Source organism: Anopheles coluzzii, chromosome 2 (genome assembly GCF_943734685.1).
Source record: "Anopheles coluzzii chromosome 2, AcolN3, whole genome shotgun sequence".
Taxonomy (NCBI): domain Eukaryota; kingdom Metazoa; phylum Arthropoda; class Insecta; order Diptera; family Culicidae; genus Anopheles; species Anopheles coluzzii.
In genome coordinates this window covers 125,371,115-125,396,810 of record NC_064670.1, presented here as the reverse complement: position 1 = coordinate 125,396,810, position 25,696 = coordinate 125,371,115, and the positions used below count along the sequence as shown (strand labels likewise).

The 25,696-nt window shown below is 51.7% G+C and overlaps 3 protein-coding genes across 3 annotated transcripts; 1 reads left to right on the top strand and 2 right to left on the bottom strand.

Annotated features, from left to right (window-relative positions):
* Positions 1-604: 604 nt before the first annotated feature.
* LOC120950683 (protein MTO1 homolog, mitochondrial) lies at positions 605-3,019 on the top strand. Its single transcript, XM_040368936.2, has 4 exons — positions 605-721; positions 787-2,574; positions 2,646-2,706; positions 2,776-3,019. Exons 1-4 carry the CDS (start codon positions 669-671, stop codon positions 2,872-2,874), a joined length of 2,001 nt encoding a protein of 666 aa, XP_040224870.2. The 5' UTR covers positions 605-668; the 3' UTR covers positions 2,875-3,019.
* Positions 2,955-6,627, bottom strand: LOC120950684 (synaptic vesicle 2-related protein). Its single transcript, XM_049605793.1, has 7 exons — positions 6,062-6,627; positions 4,773-5,310; positions 4,574-4,698; positions 4,427-4,490; positions 4,222-4,347; positions 3,660-4,153; positions 2,955-3,594 (listed from the first exon to the last, which is right to left on the bottom strand). The coding sequence occupies exons 2-7, from the start codon at positions 5,256-5,258 to the stop codon at positions 3,300-3,302; spliced, it is 1,590 nt and encodes a 529-aa protein (XP_049461750.1). The 5' UTR covers positions 5,259-5,310; positions 6,062-6,627; the 3' UTR covers positions 2,955-3,299.
* A 5,293-nt stretch (positions 6,628-11,920) lies between these two features.
* Positions 11,921-24,978, bottom strand: LOC120950553 (nose resistant to fluoxetine protein 6-like). The gene is made up of 10 exons (XM_040368679.2): positions 22,749-24,978; positions 15,358-15,596; positions 15,028-15,221; positions 14,294-14,557; positions 13,951-14,226; positions 13,614-13,859; positions 13,306-13,531; positions 13,045-13,219; positions 12,831-12,973; positions 11,921-12,689 (listed from the first exon to the last, which is right to left on the bottom strand). The coding sequence occupies exons 1-10, from the start codon at positions 23,371-23,373 to the stop codon at positions 12,459-12,461; spliced, it is 2,619 nt and encodes an 872-aa protein (XP_040224613.2). The 5' UTR covers positions 23,374-24,978; the 3' UTR covers positions 11,921-12,458.
* Between the last annotated feature and the right edge of the window lie 718 nt (positions 24,979-25,696).

Here is a 25,696-nt window from a genome sequence, read left to right as displayed (position 1 = left end):
GATAAAAAATCAAATTTCCGGTACGGAATTATTCCTTCACCTTCGCTCGTTTGAAATTGGCTTCATAACCGTTGATCGACATGGCGATCAAATGGCCACATCGGAAACGGCACGGAACGGCAATCACCAGCATAGCACAAATATTGCTTCAACACCAGAATTGATCGGCTCTCGCATCGTCAAGGTCACAGGTAAAACCAAATACACTACATATATATGTACCAATCGCCAATTCAAGATACAACTACAACCCTACCATATACCAGTACCAGCTGATGAGCTATCGCACACAAGCGAGCGGCGCGCGCAAATAAGAGGAAGGGGCCTGAAGGAAGAGAGGACAGGGGAAGGCACCGGGAGAGAGAGTGTGTGTGGTCAAAATTTTTGGCCATTTAAATTTTGTCCACCAACACCGTTGCATTTCGGAGCTTTTTTCTTGCCAGAAAGAGATAGCCATACACTTGACATACAGCTGTCTCGCTCATATGACACTTCCAAGGCTCGCAAGCTCTTTAATGCGAGGGCTCTGGAGCAGTGAACTTGTATGGCGTGCGAGCCCTCGCGCGCCCTCGCAAATCGCTGTCACTTGCACTGCGGGAATGTTGAAATAACCGGTGCGATTACAAAACTTGCTCCTCCGTTGCACATCCATCCATTACGGTGAATAAATGTTGCGGCCAGGCAAATTTTGGCACGCCTTTGCCTCACACATCGTGCGAAGGTAAGCAACAACGAACGCAATCACCCGTTAGCAACGTTCAATAACTGCTTCCCTTCCGTTTGTAGGCACCCGATTCGAGGTGGCCTTCGGTGTGCCTTCCTTTCGACTACCAGCTCTGGCTCGTTCGACGTAATAGTGGTCGGTGGAGGCCATGCTGGGACGGAGGCGTGCAGTGCAGCCGCGCGGATGGGTGCCCGCACCCTGCTGGTGACGCAGAAACGGTCCACCATCGGGGAAATGTCGTGCAATCCGTCGTTCGGTGGCATCGGGAAGGGTCACCTTATTCGCGAGGTGGACGCACTGGACGGGGTGTGTGCGAGATGCTGCGATCGGAGCGGTGTCCAGTACAAGGTGTTGAATCGACGGAAAGGACCGGCCGTGTGGGGACCTCGGGCTCAGATCGACCGCAAACTGTACAAACGGGAGGTACAGCAGACGCTCGAAAACACGCCGAATCTGACGATCGTTGAAGCGTCGGTAGAGGACATTGTGCTGAGCGAGGACAGCGAGCAGCCCCGGTTGGCCGGTGTTAAGCTGGCCGATGGACGCACCATGACGGCGGACAGTCTCGTGATTACTACTGGCACATTTCTGCGGGGACAGATCAACATCGGGCTGGAAACGCGCCCGGCGGGAAGAATCGGAGACGAACCGGCGATCGGACTGGCCAAAAGCATCGAAGAGCTCGGCTTCCGGTTGGGTCGATTGAAGACTGGCACGCCGCCACGCATTCACCGTGATTCGATTCGATTCGAGCAGCTGGCCCGCCATCCGGGCGACGATCCTCCGGTGCCGTTTTCCTTCCTAAACGATCGCGTTTGGCTCGAGGCACACCAACAGCTGGACTGTTTTCTCACCCAAACCACAGCGCAGGTGAACGACATTGTGCTGCGCAATCTGCACTGCAATCGGCACGTGACCGAAGAGCTAACCGGACCCCGCTACTGTCCGTCGATCGAGTCGAAGATACTGCGCTTCGGGCACAAGCTGCACCAGATATGGCTGGAACCGGAAGGCTTCGACAGTGAGCTGATCTACCCGAACGGTCTGTCCTGCACACTGCCGGCCGACGAACAGGTGCAGCTCGTCCGCTGTCTGGAGGGACTCGAGCAGGCCGAGGTCGTGCGTCCCGGGTACGGCGTCGAGTACGACTTTGTGGACCCGCGGGAACTGCTACCGACGCTCGAAACCAAACGCGTCCGGGGACTGTTCCTGGCCGGACAAATCAACGGCACGACGGGGTACGAAGAGGCCGCCGCACAGGGGCTTCTGGCCGGCGCTAATGCTGCGGCCAGTGCACTCGCCCGCCCACCACTAACCGTGAGTCGCACCGAAGCGTATCTCGGTGTGCTGGTGGACGATTTGACGACGCTCGGCACAAACGAACCGTACCGGATGTTTACCAGCAGAGCCGAGTTTCGACTAAGCTTACGACCCGACAATGCCGATTTGCGCCTCACGGAGAAGGGCTACGCGATGGGGCTGGTGTCCCGGGAGCGCTTCGAGCGGACGCGTTCGATACGGCAACGGTTGGCGAACGCGTCTGAGCTGTTGCGCGATGTGAAGAGGGGAAGCAATCAGTGGCGCGCGGCCATGCAGCTTCCCCTGGCAAAGGCAAGCGTTTACAAGAGCGCTTTCGAGATGTTGGCCATCTCGAACGATGAAATTACGACCGAGCGCGTGTGTGCCGTCGAGCCGGCCGTTCTCGGGTGGATCAGGGATGACCGCGAGCTTTGCCAGCGGCTCAAGATTGAAGCACTGTACAGCCTGTCGATCGAGGATCAGTCGCGCGAGGTCGAGGAGGTGTTGCGGAACGAAAGTTTAAGGATACCGGACGCTATCGATTACCTTTCGTAAGGATCAATGGGGAAAATGTGTGTGTGTTTGGGGCAGTAGAACTAATGGGTACGTTTTTTCTTTTAAGGAAATCCCTCAATCTATCGTTCGAAGAGCAGGAAAAGTTAGTCAAAATTCAACCTCAGACGGTAAGTGAGGGAACGGTTCCTTAAACCTGAGCTAAGACTAATTCTTTCGTTTGCTTTCTCTAATCACAGATCGCTGCTGCCAGCCGAATTCAAGGCATTACACCGTCCTCCATCGTACGGTTGGTGAAATTCGTGAAGCAACATGAAGCACTCAGTGCCGCCGCCTAACTGCCGACCTTGTTGCCTACCGGACCTTGCTGTACCATAATCACACACACACAAACATCGTTATAAACGAAAGACGCAACCGGTGTTTAAGCTTGTTATTGTATAATTTGATTGGTAAATAAATAGATGCATAAATAACTATTCATTACAAAACGACTGGACGATTATAAGGCGAGAAGTTATATACAACGTATAGCAGAGCAAAACATTAACCCTCTTTCTCTCCTTCTCTCTTAGCTAGTCTTAGCACACACACACACACACAAACAAGGAAACAACACAGAACAGTTCCATGGAATCGCGCGGATAGTTCCACTACACGTGGCTTGTGCACCGTATTTGCGTTTTGGAGGTATATCTGTTGATAGGTATGAGTATGAGAAAGAGCAAGAACGCCCGCTAAGAAGGGCGCGTGAATCTCTCGTTTAGTGCGCCAAATCAGCACCGCGCGTTTCGTACGGCAACAGCATGCAGGCCACGCTGGCACACGCTGCAAAGATGCCGTACACGGTCACCGCACTCCAGATCGACGATTGAAACAGGACCTGCGCAATGTACGGCGTGGCCATAGCACCGAGGCGTGCGAGTGCCGAACACCCACCAACACCGACCGATCGCAGCGCGGTCGGGTAGACCTCTGGCGTATAGACGTACGCCGCTTGGAACAGTCCGGCAATGACTCCGCGCGCCATAAAGAGGATTATTGTTAAGAATACGCGTCTGAAATGAGAATGAAAGCATTTACTACGCTTTGAAACAAACCCAACGCTCGTTCTCTAACTTACACTTCAGTGACCGTGATCATGAGGACGCATCCGGCATAGAAAAGGAACTGCAGCGCCATCGTTTTCTTGCGGCCAAACTTTTCAATCACGTAAATCGTCGCAAAAATGCCCGGAAACTCGGCCAGCGTCGTCCACAGCAGATCCATATAGTCCGTCGTTGCCAGCGGCTGACAGTCGATCGTGATTCCGTCGTCCGTCATCGCACCATCAACGATGGTTTTGTTCTTCCCGCCAAACAGCTCGGTCGACATCAGCACCAGTCCGTAGTAGCAGAACGCGCAGGACATCCAGATGAACCACAGCAGCAGTGTGGTGCGCCTTAGCGAGCTGCCGAGCAGTGCCTTCAAGCTTCCGCGCGATCCACTCGGTCCTTCCACCACCAGCCGGCCAAGCAGCATCGGTCTCCGGTTGTCCTTCGCGATCTGCTCGAGTGTGTTCAGTGCTTTGTCGTTCTGGCCGCTGGTAACGTGGTAGCGTGCCGATTCCGGTAGCCACTGCAAGCAAGCAAGCAAACAGAGTTAATGGCGGAAAAAGAGGCATAGAGAGCAATGAATCTCAATACCGGTGTGATGATGGCAAAGATAAACAACGGTGCGGCAGACAATCCAAGCAACCATCGCCATCCCAGTGTCGGCGTCACGGCCAGTGCAAGCGCTACCTCAAAGCATGCTCCCAGCGCCCAGAAACACTGCAAATCGCAAACAAAAGGTTTCAGAAACGGTTAAGTCCACAATTCAGAAATGGCCAGGGAACGGTGATTGTCTTACATCCAGCAGTACGACACATTTGGCCCGCTGTTTCGTCGGCAGAAATTCGGCATACAGTGTGACACTGAAACGGAAAAGAACACAAGATCGTGTTAGTATATCAGCTCTGCTCTGTCTCCCGTAGCAACCATCACGAAGGCTTATTACGATTGGGGCACACATCCGATGGCGAATCCGACCAGTCCACGTAGCAACAGCAACCAACCGAAGCTCGGTGCGACGGAGCTCAGCAATCCGTACAGGAACAGAAGCACTCCACACAGCGTTAAGGCCTGCGCAAAAGGGACACAAACGAAAGGTAAGATGCGTGGAATGTGTGTGTTGAAACAAGGCTGCTATCACTTACCGGTTTGCGACCGTATCGATCGCTGAGATGACCCCAGAAGGTGGAACTAAGCATCATGCCCAAGAACACAACCGTCGTGACCAACGCTTGCTGGTACCGCGAGATACCCCAGTCACAGTGCAGTGCCGGACCGAGCACGCTCAGTATGGTCATCTCCATGGAATCGGCCATCCAGCAGAGCCCCACGCAGAGGGACAACTTCACCTGGAACCATCCGAAACCGAGCGCATTGACAGCTTGTGTCACGGTGTACGTATCATCCGGCACCACACTGACGGAGGCGAGCTCGAATTCCGGTGCCGCACCAGCCAACATCGAACCGACGGGAGGAGACACCGGTGATTGGGGGGAGCTAGCCCCTCCCGATAAGGAGTCAGCCCCGTTCGCTGCTCCACCAACCGATGCCGTCGAGCCGGGTGGACGAGGAACGTTCGCTCCGTCCATTTCCTCGTAGCCCCTTGCCATACCAACGCGCCTTGGCTTCATCCTGTTTGCACTGCTTGTCTACGGGAGGGGGGGTTTGGATGTGACTTTCGATCTACAAAAAGTGAAAAAGTGAAGAAATTGTGACTATTTGCAAACACTGCCTGTCGGCCGGTGGTGGTGGTGGTTCGTCACTTGATCGCTCGTTGCTGTCCTCTACACTTCCCGTATCGCCACCCACTTCCTGAACACGATCGTGAAATCGGTCCTGTCCATAACACTCGATAACAATCCCCCTACCACTCCTACCAACAGTGTGAATAGGTGTATGTGTGTGTGTGTGTGTGCATGTTGTTCCGCAAAATACACAATACGCATCACTTGGCCAGCAGCGCGCACTTGGCACACGCTTTCGCTGGCAATCGGGGCCTTCTCACTCATTTTCTTTTTCTCGGTGATCGGTTTGTTGTTGCTGTTGTTGCTTGAGTCACTTTTTACACTCCACTGTTCACCACATACACACACACAGTCATGTTGGTACAATGGCCAAAGAAAAAGGGACAAGACGGCGCCCCATACATTCAACCTCCCCTCACACAAGCACACACACACAGAAACAGAAACGTATGCGCGGAAAAGCACAAAGTGAGGGTGAATTTTCACAAACGAAGAAGGCTGTGATTTATGTGTACGCACAGCACTGGCACTGGGTTGCGTATGTGTTGTGGTGTGCGCAAGTCGATCGACGGATGCGCAACAGGCGATGTGTCTCACAGTCGTCACATTTTAATGCATTACTAATGAGCTTTCGAGGGCAGCGACGGTAACGACGGAGGTGATTGGGCAGCCACAACACAGTTACTTACCAATTAGGTTGTGTGCTTAACGAGTGGGTTGTTGCAATTGTAGGTACACATCGATTGCGGGACGATCTTCGTTGGACGAGTTGTTTGCCTAGACAGCGTTTTCGGCGTGATCAGCTGTAACGGGGTTCCGCGCCCCTTCTCCGGAACTGGGCCGTCGATGCGTAGATGCCACCAATCACTTCACGATGCGCACCCACACACATACACACACACACACGCATGCAGGTACACACCTTCGCGCAAAGACACCTTCCGAGGCGCGTCCACAACTTCTTTACATTGGTGTGTTCCAAAACTTTGCGGTACGCTCCACGTCGTCCAAAACTGCCAGCGACAATTCACACAACATTCCTTGCGTGAATCCCAACCACGATGACGGTGGAAACGCGAGTGCGCGTCCGTCCTCTGCACAGACACACACAAAAACTACAAATACCGATGGAGCGATCCGATGGAATGCACAATAGACGCGCTGCTGCGTGAATTGGCTGGCTGAAGCGAAACCCAACGGGACCGACCGATCCGTGTGCGATGTGTGTCGGCCAGTCCCGGTGAATCGGCAGTGGTTGCCAATCTAACGCCAATTTAAAGGCAATGTTGTGTGGAAGAATCATTCGTAAAATGAACATTTCAAAGCGATTGGGAGGGGTCCTTGTGTCGTGTACTCTATTAGTATTTAATTAAATATATCCTTTAACAAAATAAGCATAAACCCTCTAATATGATACGAAACAGCAAGCTAAACGATGGGCCAGCCTAAAACGTTCATCAAACAAACGACTCGCCTTGCCGACCACTGCACTTAGATCAAACACCTTTACGCACACCATCACAGCAAGTGCGCGTGAGCCAGGTAACCAAAGAGAGAGAGCACGTGAGAAAGAGAGCGATTCTCTCACCATCGATGAGCGAATCAAAGTAATCGGAGACCGCGCGCGATCTCCCCATCGGTACAGGGTGACTCCACTGATCGTCGCCAGTTGTGCATGTGATTAATGTTTTAAAAATAAACCGTTATCGGCTTCGGCGACCTTGTGACCACTGTCTAACAGCGTTTGTTTTTCTTCTCGATGGTCCAAGATGGATTTCATGAATTTTCACACACAGCCAAGCAGGTTCCTTTAACTGTAGCAATACGAAACCTAGTTTATTTAACCACACCACCCCCTTCCCATCTGCCTATCAAACAACTTCCAGCCTAATGTGTGTGTTATGCTAATCGTATCAATATTTTGCACGATCATCAGTTTGCTGCTGACGCCAGAGACAGCTTGGAACAGCGCGGAGAGTTCCCCTCTCCCCTCGATCGTGTGGTTCCTTCCCCACTCCACCGTGTTCGATGGATTCTTCGTTTTCGCTACTTTTAATATTTGATTTTTCAAGGTTGATATTTATTTATATTGAAAAAATGACTCTCTCAAAAAAAAACCGGACCCGTGCAGCAACTACCCGCCCAAATGGTTTTCCCGCTACCTTCCCCCCCGCAGAAATGCCCTCTACTTTTGGCGCTACTACAAAGGCCGGTTAGAATAGTCACGATCCTGTTGCCGGTTCCGAGCAGCAAATACACCTCAAGGCCAATTGCAACACACACACACACACCCGTCTCCTTCCCCTTGCCGTCCAAGTTGCATATCCTGCACCCTGCACCCTGGCGTCCTCCAATCAGCCCGCGGGTGAAAGGAACCCACCACCGCGCCACGAAGGTCGGGAAGGCTTGCAGATTTTATAGCGGCTGGCAAGCGTCCCCCTCACCCCCCTTGCGTAATACCTCATCGGTTGTTTTGGGGTTTTAGGTTAGCTTCGATTGTCCCACACACACACACACCGGATGAATAAAATTGTGTCATCGGGAGCAGAGTGGGGGATGGATGGAAGGCGTCCCACTGACAATAAAGCGTGCTAGTTCGAGGTTACGTACATTTTTGTATGCTTTTGTTTGAGGCGGAATGATCACTGTATCGATCGGATATACCCATACCTGACCTACAGGAAGCCGAAGGAGAGCCGTGGTGTTGCTGAAAATTGCTGGCAGCGGTTCCCTGATTGATGATGCGTTCACTTTCGCGCTCGTTGCACAATACACAGAAAGCTGAAGCACACAATCCACAAGGATCTTCCTGATCTTGGAAACCCCCCGGATGGAACTGGGCCACCTAGATCACCAATTCAGGAATTGAAGATGTTGGCCTTCAGTGGTGGGCCCTTTTTATTGAAGCAGCTTCCGGGATAGCCATTGAAACCGGGTAGCCCTGTTACGCTATATCATTAAGAGCATAATGCCCCAACCCTTCAGCACCTCCTACCAGCACTACTAGTGGGGCGCGCTAAACCCATCCTTCATCTGGTAGTGATTATGATTTGGCCCTGAAAACACACACACACACACACAAGGGAGCGAGAGATAGGATGCCCTTCCCAGCGTTCAATGGCACCGAGGTAATTTCTTCTCCACCGAGAGAAGGGGCAGAGACTCGGCAGGCACAGGCAGCACAGGTTGCAATCTGCAGCGGTGCAGTGCTACGCAATGCATCCGTCGAAAGGTGCTGCTGCTGCTGCACGTGAGAAGGTGATTGCACATTTATCAACCTTCTTGTACCTGGCCAGACCACCACGGGCACATTAAGATGGTCAAGAGATGAAAAGCTGCCCCACCGTCCGTTGGATGCCATTGATGGCGTCCGACCCGTCGTCACCGTCCACTACCAAATGCGTGGGCTTTGAGGGTGGCTTTGGGAGTAACCTTGGCAGTCGGTTTCGTGTAACAGCGCAACCATCTCAAGACACTTTGCCATGCCATAGGGCGTTGGAGTGAATGCGGTGCCAACAGCCAACTGAACTTGTTGATTGGACTTTGTGCGAAAAAAAGGGGACGATTTCGTGATGTTCTCAACGCCCTAGAACGCACCCGAAACTGGGCCAAAGCAGTTTTTGTGACGTGAAGGCACGTTGTGGCACATCTAATTAACACCTGGTCCCCTACACTCCCTCTCCAAACTAAGCCGCTTGCTGCAGCACGCTTAGACAAACGGTACACACGCGGGGTTTTGTTTCGATTACGAAATGGTTGCTAAAAAGTTTGTCTCCATTCGCACCCGACTGTTGACCCCTTCGTGGCTGGGTTAGTTTCGAGTTACCCAATTCTAGTTACACCATCCGGGGATACCACCACCACCACCACCACCACCACCACCACCACCACCACCTTCAGGCGTTTGTGTTATCGTGCTGTGTTGTTTCTTTCTCGTTATTTTCTCTTCTTTTTTTTGCGAACACTGGTGTCTTATTTTTGGCTACGAAACCCCACCTCCTGAAACATCATCATAAACGTATCCACTTAGCCCTTAAAAACCGCACAGCATGCATGTGATGAAATGCGGCCGCGCAACTACGCAAACGATGGCGCGCACGACCTTTTCCACGTGGGCTAGCGCGCATCGCGCATCTAAGCGAGATGGCGGTGGAGGAGGATGGCTTCGTGTGCGCTTAGGCCGGGGTGTGTGTGTGTGTGTGTGTGTGTGTGTGTGTGTGTGTGTGTGTGTGTGTGTGTGTGCGCGCGTTGCATCCGTAAGCGGGGGAAAAAGAAACAATAGTTGCGGTTAAACCCTTATGCAACACACACACAGCCCGCTCTTGTTGACCAGAAAAACGGACGACGGCAACGACGACCCCAATACGCGCGCGCGCGAGCTTAGTGTAAACAAACCGATCTGGGCAGCAGATCCGATCCACCGGAACGGTTTCCGTTTTACCCTCCGTGTCTCTGAACTGCTTGCAAGAAGGGGCAAGCAGATGTACGCTTGCTTCTGTGTGACGCACCATAAGCTCAGCTGATGGGAACACACGCTGTCGATCGCCGGTTTACTAACCAATGATCAAATAGAAAGCACGCCAAAGTAAATCTCCCAACGACCAACGAGACGTCGTCGACGACGATGATGATGGCCTAAATGCTTCCCTGGCCCAACTGAAGAAGGACAGCCGATCGTTATAACACACCGCCGTACAGCACACAGCTGTTGTCCGCCGTCTGTAGAGTAGGCTGTGAAGTGTCTGCCGCGTCTTTACAATTTGTCGCGGAGTAGCAGCAACCGCGTCGCCACCGTCGCCATGGCATGGGTTGCTTCGTTTTGCTCTGTTCGGGGTTTTGAAGCATTGTTGCAGTAATTGCAGTGCATCAGTGTTCAGGGCGGCCGACAGTTTTCCCATTCCATTTACTCCTCCTCTGTCCCAATGTTACCTCCTTCCTTTCCCTGTCTGTGTGTGTGTTCTAATGCGTTTCGCGCAATGTGCAAAGTTTGCCAAATTGCTGCACAATTTTCGGTTTCGGAGCCGGTTTTTCCCTCTTTTGTTTTCCTTTCTTGCGGTGCGGTTTGGCACACACACACACACACACACACACACACACACACACACACACACACACACACACACACACACCGATTGGCACAATTGTGACGCCGAGCAGTCGAGTTCGCGAGCCATCGAGTTCCTTCGCGCAGGCAAATGAGACCGTCACGAGTGTTGTTACCCAATTTTTTGGCACACATTTTGCGCACACTGACGACGCCGCAAACAACAGGCCTGGGCTGGAGCCTGGGTTGGCCTGTGTCACACGCTGATTCACACAAACACACACACACGCACACATACTGTCGTAGGTCGTGTGCGCAATCGCTGTTTTGGTATTTGCGTTTGCATTTTTGGGTTTTCATCAAATAGAAGACGAACCCGAACAGAGAGCCCAAACGGAGTGGCGCACTCCTAGCCATGAGTCCCCCCCCCCCCCCCTGCTATGGAGACCCTGCGAAACTCAACCCTCCAGCTATTTTTCGGACATCCAGGACCACCACCCCGCTACTCAGATCCATTGAGAGACGCGATCCAAAATCTCTTCTCACACACACACACTCAGACGATCGTAGTATTGACCAACAACGGTAGTATCGCCCTCCTCCAAAAAAAAAGCTCCTCAAACCGATGGCCAACGAAAAACCAGTTAGACCTGATCCCATCTGTGCATTTCTTCTTGCCCCTTTCCTGCCAACCGCCGCGGCGTTGAAGTCCATCAAGTCCGATGATTTGACCGGCAAAAAGGAGAGCCTTAGCGTTGGCCAGGATCTACGATGCTAGTAGATCAGTCGGTCGGTTGGTCGAGGATCATTGGAGCGAAGAGAGAGAGCGAGAAAGAGAGCGAGAGAGACCACGCACCACGGTGGATAGCCGGTTATCACACTGGTAAGCGTGGCGGCGGCGGAAGGGGTGCGAGGATGTCACTCGTGCTTCCAGGCTCCAGCCATCGTGACGCCACACCGTCGACCACAGGCAGAAAGGCACAACAGTTGTGGCAGAAAGGCAAGACCAGACAAGACAAGCAGAAAAAGAAAATCACTCTACCGTGGCGGCTTTTGCGCGATTACATCTACACACACTCTCGCTTTCTCCTTTTCCTTTCGCGCTTCTCTGGTCCACCGCGCACTCGCTATCTCGCGTCGGCACACATTATACAAGCGAAGAGATTACGAGGCGGCCACTCGGTAGCGGGATGCAGAGCGCGCCTCGCGTCGCTACAGGGCATCGCACGATCTGCACGTCGAGCGGCCTGCTCGACCTTGATCCAGTGGGGTCGCGTTTTACTTATTTATCCAGCGAGAAAGAAGCGAAGCCACCGGCGCCCAAACCCCTCGGGCGGGTTTAGCGACCAACGTAGTACCCTACTGCACTGAATTTGCTGCTGCTGGTGCTGCTGCTGCTGCCAGTGTGACGAATGGGGACGAAATAGGACGCGTGTGTGTAGTGTCATCATGAAGTGGCTCAGTCGTTGCACCCTACCAGTTGAAGGTCAAACGGCGATGGAGATGCGGCTTATGCGTCTTTTATTGCGAAAAATCCTACCTTCCTTCAATGGCCCTTAATGACTAAATTAATAAATAGCTTTATTCGCACGGTAGGCTTAGTAAAACCAGCTCTCTCATCTGGTCCCGTAAACACACCTCTTGGAGACGGCAAGATCCTGCTTCCTTCCTTTCTGCCTTCCTTCCTTACTACTCTGCACCGATAAGAATCACCGATAAAGACGAGATATCACATGCTGCACTGTCTTACAAACTAACACACGGCTGGATTAGAGCCAACCGAGCCGAGGTCCACGCGAGACGGCTCCTCTCTCCCCCCGCGTGCTCGAGGAGGTGCGCCAGAAAGACGGGAAAGTTGGGGGGAAGAATTAAGACATGTCCGAAACGATGCACCCCCATGGGATGCTACCCCCACCATCCAATCTTAGCGTCTTCATCTCCTCCTTGCCAGCTGGGAAAAGGGTCCACTTAGCGTATTCACTGTTAAAAGCCCAACATTTACACACACACAGACACACACTGGCATCCCTGCATCTCGAACATCACTGAATCTTTCGTTCGCTCTCGATCGAAACCGGGTGGACCAGTGGTGGTGGGTGGTGGTGGTTGGAATCGGTCGCTTTCGTCGGAGCCGGTTGAGGGATGGTGGGCGGGACCTTGCGGTTGAGCTTTAAGATCTCGCTCGAGATCCTACAGTACGGTATCTCGAAGCAGGCGGAAAACACGATCGCTGCCATGTAGGAAAGCAGCGTTACACCGAACGCCATTACGATCTGGGCGATGGGGCGGATGGGAAGGCGAAAAACAGAACCCGAAGAGACACACGAGAGAAAAAAACAAACAAATTATTCATCCGTTAGAAAGCGTTAGACGGTGGAAGAAAGAAGAAAGAGATGGAGGTTAAAGTAGCTTACCGCTGGTATAGGGTCGGCGTGGACACTGGAGTCCGACACGCCAAAGGTGACGATGATAATCAGCGGGTTGAGAAGGTAGATTCCGTACGTCAGCTTGTTGATATGTACGAAGAATTTGGAAGAAAGCACACGCGTTACAATGTCTGGAAAAAGAGCGCATGAGAAGCAGTGAGCAGTGAACGGAGTTAATGAATTGGTGCGATGAAACACCTACTTGAGTAACCGCATCCGGTGGCGAGGATCACCCAGCAGGCAGCCCATGAGATCAGCCACCGTACGGCCACCATGACGGTCGACGCAATCGGGAACGGGAAGTTGCGCTTGATCGTGGAATGCATGCTGAAGATCACACAGAAGCAGGCCAACAGCCAGTACCATCGGTATTGGTTCTGAACGAGGGAAGAAAGAAGAAACAAGGTTGTGATATCGAACGGTCGGAAGCTCAAGGCGAAAAGCCTCCCCCTGCGGGGCGTACCTGTGTGATGGTGAACTTGTCGCGACTGGACGCCATCAGCCATCCAAAGTAGACCCCGACCACGTACGGAGACACTCGAGACCAGGGCGCCGTGTACAGGGCATCACCCGTGTTGTACAGCACGTCGTACGACGGAATGAAGCGATGGTTCAGCGTTAGCGCAATGTTGAAGAGCAGCGTGCCGATCGCAAACGCACCAAACACCTTCTTGCCGAACTTGGCACTCCTTTTTTTGGAGAGGAAAGATCAAGAATGATCGAGATGAGATTAGCATAACGACGCAAACGCGTTTCACGGCGTACACTTACTTGGCGTAAACGAAGAGCAGCACGGTGAAGAGCATGTAGTATTGCATCTCGCACGCCAGCGACCAGGTCCAGGTGAGACAGAAGTCGTCCACCGGGTAGAGGTTCTGGATGTAAAACAGGTTGCGCCACCAGTACCGCTGACAGCCGAGATCGGAACGTTCGTGAACCCAAAACTTGGACGTCTCCACGATGTAGCTGTGCGTCAGCTCACCCAGCACCGTCACGAACAGGTACATGGGCGAAAGGCTACAAAAGCGAAAGAGGGGTGGAAATCAGACGGTCAGTGAACGCGTGACATATACGCAAGCAAGGGGGGGACCACAAACGGGGTCTTTACCGGAGGTAGCGATGTAACAGCATCTTGCCGTACAGCTTGCCATTTTCCCAGACCGTATTCGCCTTGACCTCTTGCACTTTGGACCGGTTGCGGATGAAGTTGTAGCTGAGCAGAAAGCCACTGATCGCGAAGAACACGTCCACCAGCAGGGGCGCATTGCTGACCAGCTGGAAGCGGATCTGCTCGGCGTAGTGCAGCATCACCGACGGGTTGTGCACGGTGTAGAACGTGTACCACTGCATGTGGAAGCACAGAATCAGGAAGCAGCAGATCGATCTGTGAAGTGGGTGAAAGCAAATGTTGAACGCGATCGTACAGGTGAGATCAGAGACAATCCACTTACTTCATGCCACAAATGACGGGCAGCGATTGGGGGCCACTGTCCGTGCGGAAGATGGTGTTTAGGTTCTTGCGCAGATTGAAACTATCGATCACACGCTCGGTGAAGGTGCTTGCATCTGCAAGATCGCTGCCGCCCTCCGCCCGGGCGGCTGCTGGAGAGGCGCCTGCAGTACCGTCCATATGATTATTGTTCTTTTCCTCCATCAAGCGCTGTTCTCTGCTGTGCGCCAAGTAGATCATCAGCAGTGTGAAGGCAAGCGAGACTCTGGATGCACGTGGAAGATGGAGATTGGAGAAATGAAAATGTTAGAAGATTTGAAAGCTTTCTTCGTTTGCCGTGGTGCTCCCCGTGTTTAGCGTCGTCTCTATTGCAACACAACGACCAGCAAACCCTTAACCCCTGGGGTGAATGAACCGTTCGTTTGCTAGAATAATGCTGGCCCATTGATCGCGTTGAGCGCGTAACCAATTAACACGCGCCTGCCATTGAAACGCGGACGGCGCACACCGAAGCGTGGCTGCAATCGTAGTAGCAGCTGACAAAAGCGCAAAGCAATCACGTACCGGAGAGCGCGCGCACGATGATTATCGAACGACCATGCTGCTGCTGCTGCTAGCGGATGGCTCAATTTGCCGCAAAGCGCTCAGCAATGGAGCACAGACAGCTGCCTCTCACCGGACCGCGGACGGGCACGATTAATGGCCCGCGCGCGCGATGATCTTTACACTACTTACCCGATGATGAAAACGCTCGGCTTCGACCAGAAGGCCCGATCGAGCGTGGTGTTCTTCACGTGCAGCACGTTCGGCTTGAACTCGTAGATGTCTTGCGCCAGGACGAGGTTCTCGTCGAAGTACCGTGCGGTCAGATTGTGCAACTCGTCATTGGTGCACGAGCGTGGAATGCACACGCCGATGTGGAGAATGTTCTGAAACGAACGGAGGAAAATTTTATTTAAAAAAAATACAGAAAACCGGATGGGGTGGCCCTATCGACAAGGTTACGGTTGGCGATAGAACGTAGGGCTTTGGTTTGGGTTTGGTTTCCCGCGAAACACGCCTTACCTCGCTCTGGAACTTTACGTCCACCTGCCAGGCCGACTGATGCTTGGCGAACACGATTCGATAGTCCAGCTCGAACGGCGCCAGGGCCGAAACGAGATTGCGCTTCATGTTGCGCCGGTACCGATCGGAGAGGGTGATCGACAGGGGCGTACGCGTCGATTCGCAGCCCTTTTCCGAACCGATCCAATGGTTGTGTCCCCACATGAAACCTGGCTCCTGGCTGCCGGATGCGTCCAACACTGCGCGGAAGAGAGGTTATTTAAAATAAAAGGATAAAAGTAGTAAACAACTTCAGCTAGAAATCGACGAAAACAATTCACGTCTAGGACATTGGACAGTTTTTTTTTTCTCAGGGATGGATTTATTAATGGCAATTAATTGTTTCAAGTTCACAGCAACAAAGAACCTAGTCTGGTGGCGCATGTTTTTATTCCCATTTGTAACGAGTGTTTGAAAAGTCGATCTATCACACGGCGCTCTGGGCGCACTAAATCGACCGTGGCTCTAATTTACAGTTGCTGTTTTCCTAAACAACGCGTCCTTGAGCGCCGGTGAGACTGCCGAAAAGGGGGCCATTAATGTCTTATGGGCCGTGAAAAATAAAATAATCACAAACTCGTGTCTGGCCAGCTGGTGAATAATAGCTCCAATTTGCATAAGCCAATCATAAACGATCGTATATGGTCATCGTGTATATCACCCTGCTTACCTGCAGCAACAGCGGTATCATATTTTTTGCACCTCCAAAACAAATGTTGCTTTTTGAACTTCTCATTCTAATCAGGATGTACGACGCTTGATATCATTCGACAGAGGTTGACATTGAGCAAAGTCCGCTTTACCGTAACGAAAGCCCGGGACGGGACAGGAAAAGATAAAAAGGCGCCTGGTGCTGTGATTGACACCGAGAAATCACCTTTTTTTCGATCAAGTAGGCTATAACAGTTCAGCCAACGCCGCCCCAAGGGCATGCAAAAACGTCCTTCGCCATTTTCGGCCACCGGGTGCCTGTCTTGTTCAGCGCCGGTTCGCGCCGATTAGATCAAATTGCCATATTTCCTATCCTAAAACAGCTTGTCAAGATGACGAGAACCTGAACCTAAGAACGGGTTACAGAACACGGAAAACCCGTAAATCCTCCCAACCAATTCTTTTTGGCCCAAACATCGACCGACCGACACGCACGAGCGACCGCACGGCACGGCACGGCAGAGCCTGTTTGCATTGTCTTCCGCGTGCAAATGTTTAATGTTCCATTAAATCGCGTTTTCCCATTTGTTAAGCCAATTTAAGTCACACCGTTTGGACGTTCTGTTGTATCGCGCCTGAAGATCAGGACAAACAGACAATGCTTAACCAGTGCGCGGCGTTGAAAATGCACCTCACACCTCTCAATATTCGTCGGATCTCCCTCCCTGGTCACCGGAGTACGAACAAGAGTAAAACCAAACCGGTTTCAGCGCAGCCAATCAGCTACACGAACTGACAGCGAATAGTCCCGTTTCCCGAACCCAGACCCCCCTTTCAAACGCAGACAGACGCCTTGCCAAAATACTAGACATGAATGAAACCGTTCAAAAGTTTGGCCTTAAGCTTGATGCCTTCATCTTCACTGATACGCTGCTGCTGATCGTTCTCACTCGCGTCGCGCGTACACACTTTTGCTTTTCGATTGCTGCCTTGCGCGTTCACGTTCGCGCGCATGGGCTGGCGCGCATACGAACGACTTCAACGTGCGCACAGGCGGGAAACCGTGCGCGCGCGTGTGGCGAGTTCAAGTTTGCGGCGGTGGTGCGCGGGGTCCGCCGGTACCCGAAGAACGACTAACTCGTTTCGGTCACTTTCTATTTTCTTATCTAAAAAGGGTTCTCGGGTGGTTCCCACTTTTCCACTTCCCTTGGCCGGAATGATTCTATTATGCAGTCGACTGCCCGAAACAGGCAACACTGGATTCCAAAGGTTGCTCGGATTTCAGAGCTGTGTCGTGAAGAAAATCCGTTATTTCTATTACGGCCCTACTGGGTCGTAAGGTACGACGAGGAGGGATGGATGGTGGGGCCCTACGAGATTTAGCTGAAGGTTAGTCGATGGGTTAGCAACCCTGACTAGATGGGTAAAACCGGACAAAGATGACGATGAGTCTTTGTGTTCGATTCGATCGTTGGCCCCAAAGATGCTTTACGAGGACTCATGTGAAACACCCCCCCCCCCTGTGCTTTAACATACGCTTCTTAGTAGATTGGTGGTGGGTTTTTTTAATCAACGTTTGATTATTTTATACCAACATGGTTACCTTCAAAATCAGCTTCATCTTGTTGTTGCTGGTCGGGCGCATTAGAACACACCACCGTATCGTTTCCGCCGCAAAACACTCAAGAAAACTGCGATCATAAAGTTAAGATTGTTTATGATTGGCAGCAGCAGCATGCGCTCTTCCGTATTAAATATTCTTCAGCTACGTTTACGAGCGCGGCGTTTTCGAGCAAACATTCACAACAACAAGGAAAAGGGTATATTAAACGATTTCGCCCCGAGGGATTTGTGCAGGCAGCGGGAGACATATCTTCCACATACACAACTGGCGATTGTTCTTTATCCGCCTTGAAGCACAGACACACACACACACAGGTAACCTTGAAAGTGCAATCTGTTTCTTCCGACAGAAGGTGACATGATCATCGATGAGTAACCTTTCACACGTAGCGCCCCCCAAAAATGGTAGAGACGAGAACTCATCGCCGCTGCACTTCGCTCCCATGAACTGTTTGCATCCTTTCACACGGACAATTGTCATGATCACAAAAAACACCCATCAAAATGCAGAAAACCTTGCGCAATACTTGTATTTTTTTGGTTCTTTTCAATGCCTCTAGTATGTACATCATTCTGTGTTGAATTGATGACCCTGTTCGTTTTGACGGCGGGCGGGGAGCGGTTTTTTTTTGTGTTGGTTTGGACAACCAATTTGCAAAATTCTTACCAATTCGCTAGCGTGATTGTGCGATCGATTTGATGCGATAATAATAACGAGAAAAGGAGAGCCGAATTTGCACAGTCATACGCGATTGACCTATGAAGCTTTGAGGCTTAATTAACACATCACTCTTCGCATGTGTCCTGTGTCCGAGATTGCGATGTGATTCGTCTATTGTATGCCTTTGTAACACCTTTTCAAACACTCGGGCCCGAACACGGATGATTGCAACACCAGTTGTTTATTTTTTTGTGTGTGTTTCGTTGGCTACTGATCGAAGCGATCAATCATCTTTAATAACGAGGGGAACGAATCTGTGGGGGCCTGTGCCCCTGTGCCGTTGCCTGTGCAATCGGCGAAGGGCTATTCAATAACACCGCACAAGAAAGGGCCCTAAAGTGCATAATTTTCTTCTCAATCTCCGCCGTACAGCCATATATACGAAGAAGCATCCACTTTCGATCGCTCGGCGCTCATCACTGCCGTAAGGGTGTCGAGATAAGGGTGATAATAAAACCATACACGACTAGAGATCGTAATTGGTCCATCTGGGAGGTTTGAAGGGGAGCACCAGCGGGAGGAGGCCGCTTATTGGTACAGCCACTCGCAGGGCGATCGTGCCCGAAAAGATTACAAAGGTGTGAAAAATGAAAGCCATTGTGCTCGACTGTTTTGATGGTTGGAAAGCATTAGCAACGGTCATTTTCGAAACCTTCCTTCTTTCTTGCATCGTGTTTTTTACGTGTGAATTACGTACATCCAAACGGTTTTATTCGTGTGTGCCGACCCTAAATCGGATCCGAAACACGATCGATCGATACCAAACGTTCCGAGGAAGTGAAAAACAGTTTGAAAGAGGAGAACGCAATATGCGGTCAGTTTTTCTCTTTCATTCCCACATGTCATGGTTGTTCCGGGTTGACATGAACCCTTGTCAACTCCCACACGCAGAGAGAGAGAGCGCTGTGATTCCGACGACCCCGACGATCGTTTGTTGGATTAAGCAGCATAAAGAGCCAAAAATAAACCGCATCACACACACACATATACTGCTTCTACGGGGTGGTAGTGACGAATGTAACCTATTTTCGTACACATCCCGAGTGTCAAACGACAGCGAAAAAACGACCCATGCACACACGCTCGCATCGGCACGTGAATCGGTCATCGTCTTGTTATCGGACAACGGCTTCAGAGCGAGCACCAGATCAAAACAGGGACTCATCCATCTTCTTCTTCTTTGAGCATCCCAAAAGCCCTTTTCGCCTGTGCGGCGGCCTCGAAGTGACAAGGCAGACACAGAAGTTCAAGTTGATTACATAAATTACGACGACCGTCCGGCAACGATCATCGCACCCGCCCCACCGGACCGGGACAGGCTAGTTTCCAGTTCGATACCGATACTGTCTGCATGCTAATATGAGATGGCGCTTGGCACGGTATGCCCCACAGTTGCAGATACTGCTGCGTCTTTTCGGTGGTCCAGGCCACGATTGCATAATAGCCCGCGGGAGATAAATCGAACCCGTTTCGAGTGTTCTTGCTGCTCGTTTTTCTTAAGGGAACCGCAGATCAGATCACAGTTGCCCTCTGCCAGCAGTACACAGTTTACTCCAAAATAGTCGATTGACTCATTGCCTCATCGTGCATCGTGTTCACAATGTTGTGGTAAAACCCCACGCATGAAGGTATTTGCGTTTGAGCGTTTGGCGTTAACCACGCCAAAAAGGTTAAGGTTAGCGGAAAGAGACTCCCCCCCATCACCACACCACACACCATCCATATTTCGTTGGCCACAGGCAACAAGAAAGTGGTGACCGATCGCCTTCGATCGATCACAAGCACTTGTCGCTGGATGCGGGAAGGACGACCGCTAGAAAAGTGTCATACAGCACACCGCACGATCACCACGATCATGTCAACACGCTGAAAAAGTGAAGGTTGGGGGGATCAGACCTCTCCCATCTCTCAGGGAGGCTTATGTGTATGTGTGTGTGTTTTTTTGCGCTGTTGGTGATCACACACACCAAATATTGACCCAACGATATGCGAAGCGTTATCAACCTTGAGCCAGATTGCGCATGGTTTGTACCACAGCAACAGACACAAGACGATCAAATCGCAAATCACATCCTTCCCGGCTCGCTCGATGATCTTCGATGGGCCACCAGGCTCGATCATAAACGCGCGGCAATGGGTAAAGGGAGGATAAAACTTAATAACGATTTATTTTCGGCACTTTGGCGCGTCAACAACAACACGCGCTTTATGTGTTTTTTTTTCTCTCCCGCGTTTACGTTTGTATGCTAATGGGTTTGGGAAATAGTGGCATTACACATTGTTTCGCCCGTTTTTAACCCTGAACACGCAAGAGAGTGCAATCACAGCACTGAACGGACCGAAGCATCTTTCGAATGTGGCATCTTTCGAGTGTAGCATCTTTCGAATCGATCGTTGTACGATCGCTGTGTTTTTTTCCTTCTTTTCTTTGCTGGTAATGCCAGTGAGCAAATACAGATTCGACCTAACCGTCCCTCCCTCAACCTCAGCAACACCATTCGGCTTGATTTTTGGACTGTCAAATGTGATGCAATTGTGCGCATGAAAGGAAAGAAGAAGAAAAAAATCATATTTATATACACGATCGCTTCCCACGAGCGAAGGACATGCGCAGGGGCACACGATGGCCACTTGTACGCCACTAGGAGAGGCTCAGCTCAGTGCAAAAGAAGGAAGGCTTGCGAAAGTGGCTGCACCGCGCTTTCCACGAGGGCACGAGGGCTTTAGTTGAAGTTGAGTTGTGCAAATTGAAGCACGAAACGCAAACACTCTTAGGCGCTCATTCCATTCCGTTTCGCTCACAATGCTTCAAATGTCAGACAAATGTGTTGCGCGCTTTACCCTCACGATGGTGCAGCAGCGGGGTTGCCGATCGCAGAGTTGCCTGCAGTCCTATTCACCAAACCCTACAATTAATTTCCATTTAGAGCCGTTCGTCGCTTATCGTCCTTCGAAGATGGAAATTGGTTCCCCCTTACACGAGGGCCTCCTCTCACCCCCTTGGCAATATGATCGATGGGCTGATTTCACAACCGAAATTAACCGTTGATTCATTAACCGTTGATAAAGTGGCCAGAATACGAATAGAAAATCATTCTCCAGCCTCTCACGGTCAGTCAGGTGTTGTTGGTTGGCGCTGAAAACGCCTCGCTTACATACACGCGCCGCACGCATACAGAAAATCAATAATTTGTCCAAAATAACGAACCGTCATATTGATTGGTTGCCATCGATTAGCTTTTCATCACGTGACGATCGCGAGGAGGCCCTATCGCCTTACAAAATACGCTGATGCATTCCTGACCTTGAGCGCCGCTTGCGAAGGGATTTCCCGCTGCGTAAATGTAACCCGCGGGGCGACACACTCACAAACACGCCTTGTGCTCGCCCCCCAAAAACAGAGAGAAAGAGTCACAACAAACCAAAACCAAATGATCACACGCACTCGGACGGGCCCAAGTGCGCGAGCGCGCGCACGCGCGAATCTGTTGTTGTGCGCGCGCGTGAGCCGGCGGCATGCGCGAAATGCTCTCAATCACTCTTTCCACAAGCCTCCGATCGCCCCTGCCCTCCCGTCGATCGTTTTCGGGGAAGAAGCTTGCTTTAAATGGGGGAATCCAGATCGGACGCACAGAAAAACCGGGTTGGTTGGCTCCCCCTTTTTGGCGGTGCTAAAATCACCCCATACTGGGCCACTACAACGATGACGTCGACAGCATCTCGCTGCCATTGATGATGATGATGATGGCAATGATGGCGATGATGGCGATGACGGCGTTGGTGGCACGAATTGAGAGTAAAAGTACGTTGAGTAATAAAGGCGATCGTGTTTGCTTGCTGCTGCTGCGCAACCGGGGGCGCTGCGGAGTACGCACCACACCACAAAGCACTGACCATGCTGGTGCCGCCGTGCCGCCTGTTTAAGGGAATATAAAACACAATCGTTCCATTCCCGGTCAAACGGGATTGTTGTTTTTCAAGAGTGGCTAATTCTAGTGAGTGTGGACATGAAAAGGGTCCAAAAACACACACCACCACCACAACACGCAATGTGATCGCAGCACACGTGTTGTCTGACGCAAAAGAGTGTGTCCTGATCCGATGCGTGCGTGATGCGTAGAAAAGAATTCAAACGAATTAGATCCCTTAGACCGCTTGGAGCGCTAACCTTCGGTCACGAGAAGCGGGATGGTAAACATCTGACGCGACCGACTAATTTGCTTAAAAATGATATTATTTTGAAATTTCGAACGCTTCGAGGGGAGTAGTGGATAACGGACGAGTCCGTGATTTCAAAACATGACGCCGAGTTAGTCAAGAGGACCGATGCCCAAAGAGGGACAGCGCCCAAACTTACCTTTCATCGCCCAAATCTCCTTCTGCTGGATGCCATGGTAGACGCGCTGCAGCTCCCGAAAGCATCGCTCCGACAGCTCGTCCCGCTCCGCGATCGAGATCAGCCCGTACAGAACGGAAGTGTGCTTGAGCACTTCCGCCTTCAGCACCACCTTCTTGCCACCGTACATGAGCGCAGCGTCGTCCTCGTCCGCGCCCAGCAACGTCGAAGGTAGCAGATGTGATCGATGCTGCTGCTGCTGTTGCTGGGAGTGGCCGCCCTTGCCGACACTGGTGGCGTTAATCACATCGTCATCCATCTCCTCCACGCTGCTGCTGCTGCTGCTGCTCTCATCCGACCCGCAGTACGCACTCACGCACGTCCCATTATTTAATTTGCCCCTCAATGGCTGTGTCACACCACTGGCAGCTCCCACGGCCAAGGGACAGCCAGTGGTTCCCGTGTCGGAAGTTGCGTTGCAACTGGCCAACGGTTGCGCATCGGTCGCGTTAACAACTTTGTTTGTGTTTCGCCCATCTTCATCGGCGCTGCCTGCTGCCACGGGTGTCGTTGTGAGCGTCAGCCCTACGAAAAGGACCGTCGCAACGCAGATGATGCAACGAAGGCGCTTGAACAGCATCATCATGCCTGCTTGCGTCTAGGCTGTGTTCTTTTTCCCCCTTGGTTGTGATTGATCTTCAGCTGCAAAACAGCTGCAAAAAGGTACAGTTCCCACTGCCAAGGGTTCTTTTATCTGAACCGGTGTTGTGTGTGCGCTAAAATTCCTTCCCTTATCCGATCAGCTGCCTCGTATTGCAAGGGTGCGGTCGTTTTTCGGCACTTTCTTCTTTGCGGTCGTTTCCCGTTCCGTTATCATCGGCCGGGTGAGCCACTCGGACTTCGCACCTTCGCGCACGATCGGGTCAGCAGCCAGCAGAGGTTACGCAATCCTTATTATCACACGCACACACACAGCGAAACGGATAAGACGGAAAAGCTCCTCTCGTCCGCGAAGCGATGATATCCCGGAACACCCAATTCACCCGCGAAGCGGATCTTCAGTTGCGATCGCGTTCGGTTTGGGGTAGGCGGCCACCGTCAAACGCCACGACCCACTATCGCGAAACTCGGCGTGATTGGCAACCCTTTTGGCCACTGTTTGATTTCGGCAGTTGCTCAGGCTCAAGCTCACTCTCTCACGCACTTGCAATGTGTGTTTCACTCCGATCGGCGGCGGCGGTAGCACACCAAAACACACGCGACGGGGCAAAAGGCAAATGAAGGGGGCAAATGTTCCACTCCACTTGCACCACACACACACACACACCGCACACGGTAGCCGCCACAAGAGTTAATAATGCCGGGTGGCGGCGGCGCACACGGGACTGCAATTTTTGGACCACCGGGCGGCGGCAATACCGCACCACCACCAGGCAGCAGCAGTGGGCTCGTTTTATTCGTGGCTGTTTCGCCGATTCCTTCTTTCCTTTTTCGGCCGCGGCTGGGCGCTTACTGCTGGCGCACTAGAGACGGCGACGACGGCGACAAAGACGACCGTTTGGAGGCTGCGATCGCGCGAATTTCATCGATCACATAACATCCAAAATCAACCGAACCGAACGACCGAGGGTTGCTGGTCGTGTGGGGCCACCAGCCAGCAGCGACGCAACGAAAGCAAAACCCACCGACAAACCGACACCCGCGGGGAGGTTGTGTGTTGTTGCTTTTCTGCGCCCGGGTGTCTTCTCCTCGGCGTTTGATTAAACCAAATCGAGGTTAGAAAAATGCAGCACGCGTGAATCACAGCACACTCACGAACTTTGTACGGGTCAGCAACACACACACACACAGGCACACGACACACCCAACCAAACGGAGGTTTTTAACCGAGCTTGTTAACGAGCGCGTGTCCCGCACACAACACTTTTCACACAACACTATTTTGGCTCTTATTTTCTTTCCCGCTTCGTGCGTGTCTCGTGTGACACTCACCGTGATAAATCGTCCGAAATTCAGACACACAAACAAACACAACAGACGCTCGTCGTTCTGCTCTGTCTCTCTGTCTCCTGGATTCGAACAACCCTCCCTCCTCCTACCGGGGCTGCGTTACACTTTGAACGATCGTCGTAACGGTTTTGCTGCTTCACGACAAGCGGTGCGTTGAACACAATGTGCGTGCGACCTGGGCCAGCGCGTGCATCGTAATGATCTTGCCTGCCCAAAATCGGTCCCCGGTCAACCCGTCGTCATCATCATCATCATCGGCGGCGGCTGCGGCGGCAGTCGTTTCGGTCGGGTTTTCGGGCCGAAAGCAACACGACCGAGCGCGCCGCCGACCGCCGGTGTGTGTCGTGTGTGCTCTGTCAAGGAGTAGGGGAATGACAACACAGAGTACATGTGGATGGTTTTTTTTTATGTTTCACGGGGTGGTGGTAATGGGTGGCTCACAGAGAGTCACATACAGATTGAGAGTTTGCTCGCGGATGCTGCGATATTGACCGGTACAAACGCGCAACATAATCAATGCGCGTGTGTGTGGAGCGCCACAGTACTGCAAGAGCATTCACTGCAAGGAGTAACTATGAAACGATACAATTCTCTCTCTCTCTCTTCTCTCACACACTTCCTCACAGATGCATCCTCACTCTCACTATCGACGATCGGTGTTGTAAAAGTTTGGGACAGCGATCGGTTGCAGAATTCGATCCTCTACCGCGGTCTTATCGATATCCTCAGTCCAATGAACTGCACCATACGCATCGTTCTGCAGCCATGTTCTGCAAGATGTTAAAGGGTATTTTGTTCTAAATTTGGTCATTTAAAATCTGAATTTGATATATTATTCTACTGACCTTAACCTTTACCTTTGCCCATCCTCGACTAACGAAAATGTTACAGAAAATTGTGAAAAATGTATCAAATGAATATCACATTAACACACACTTACCTTTACTAAGTCATATTCA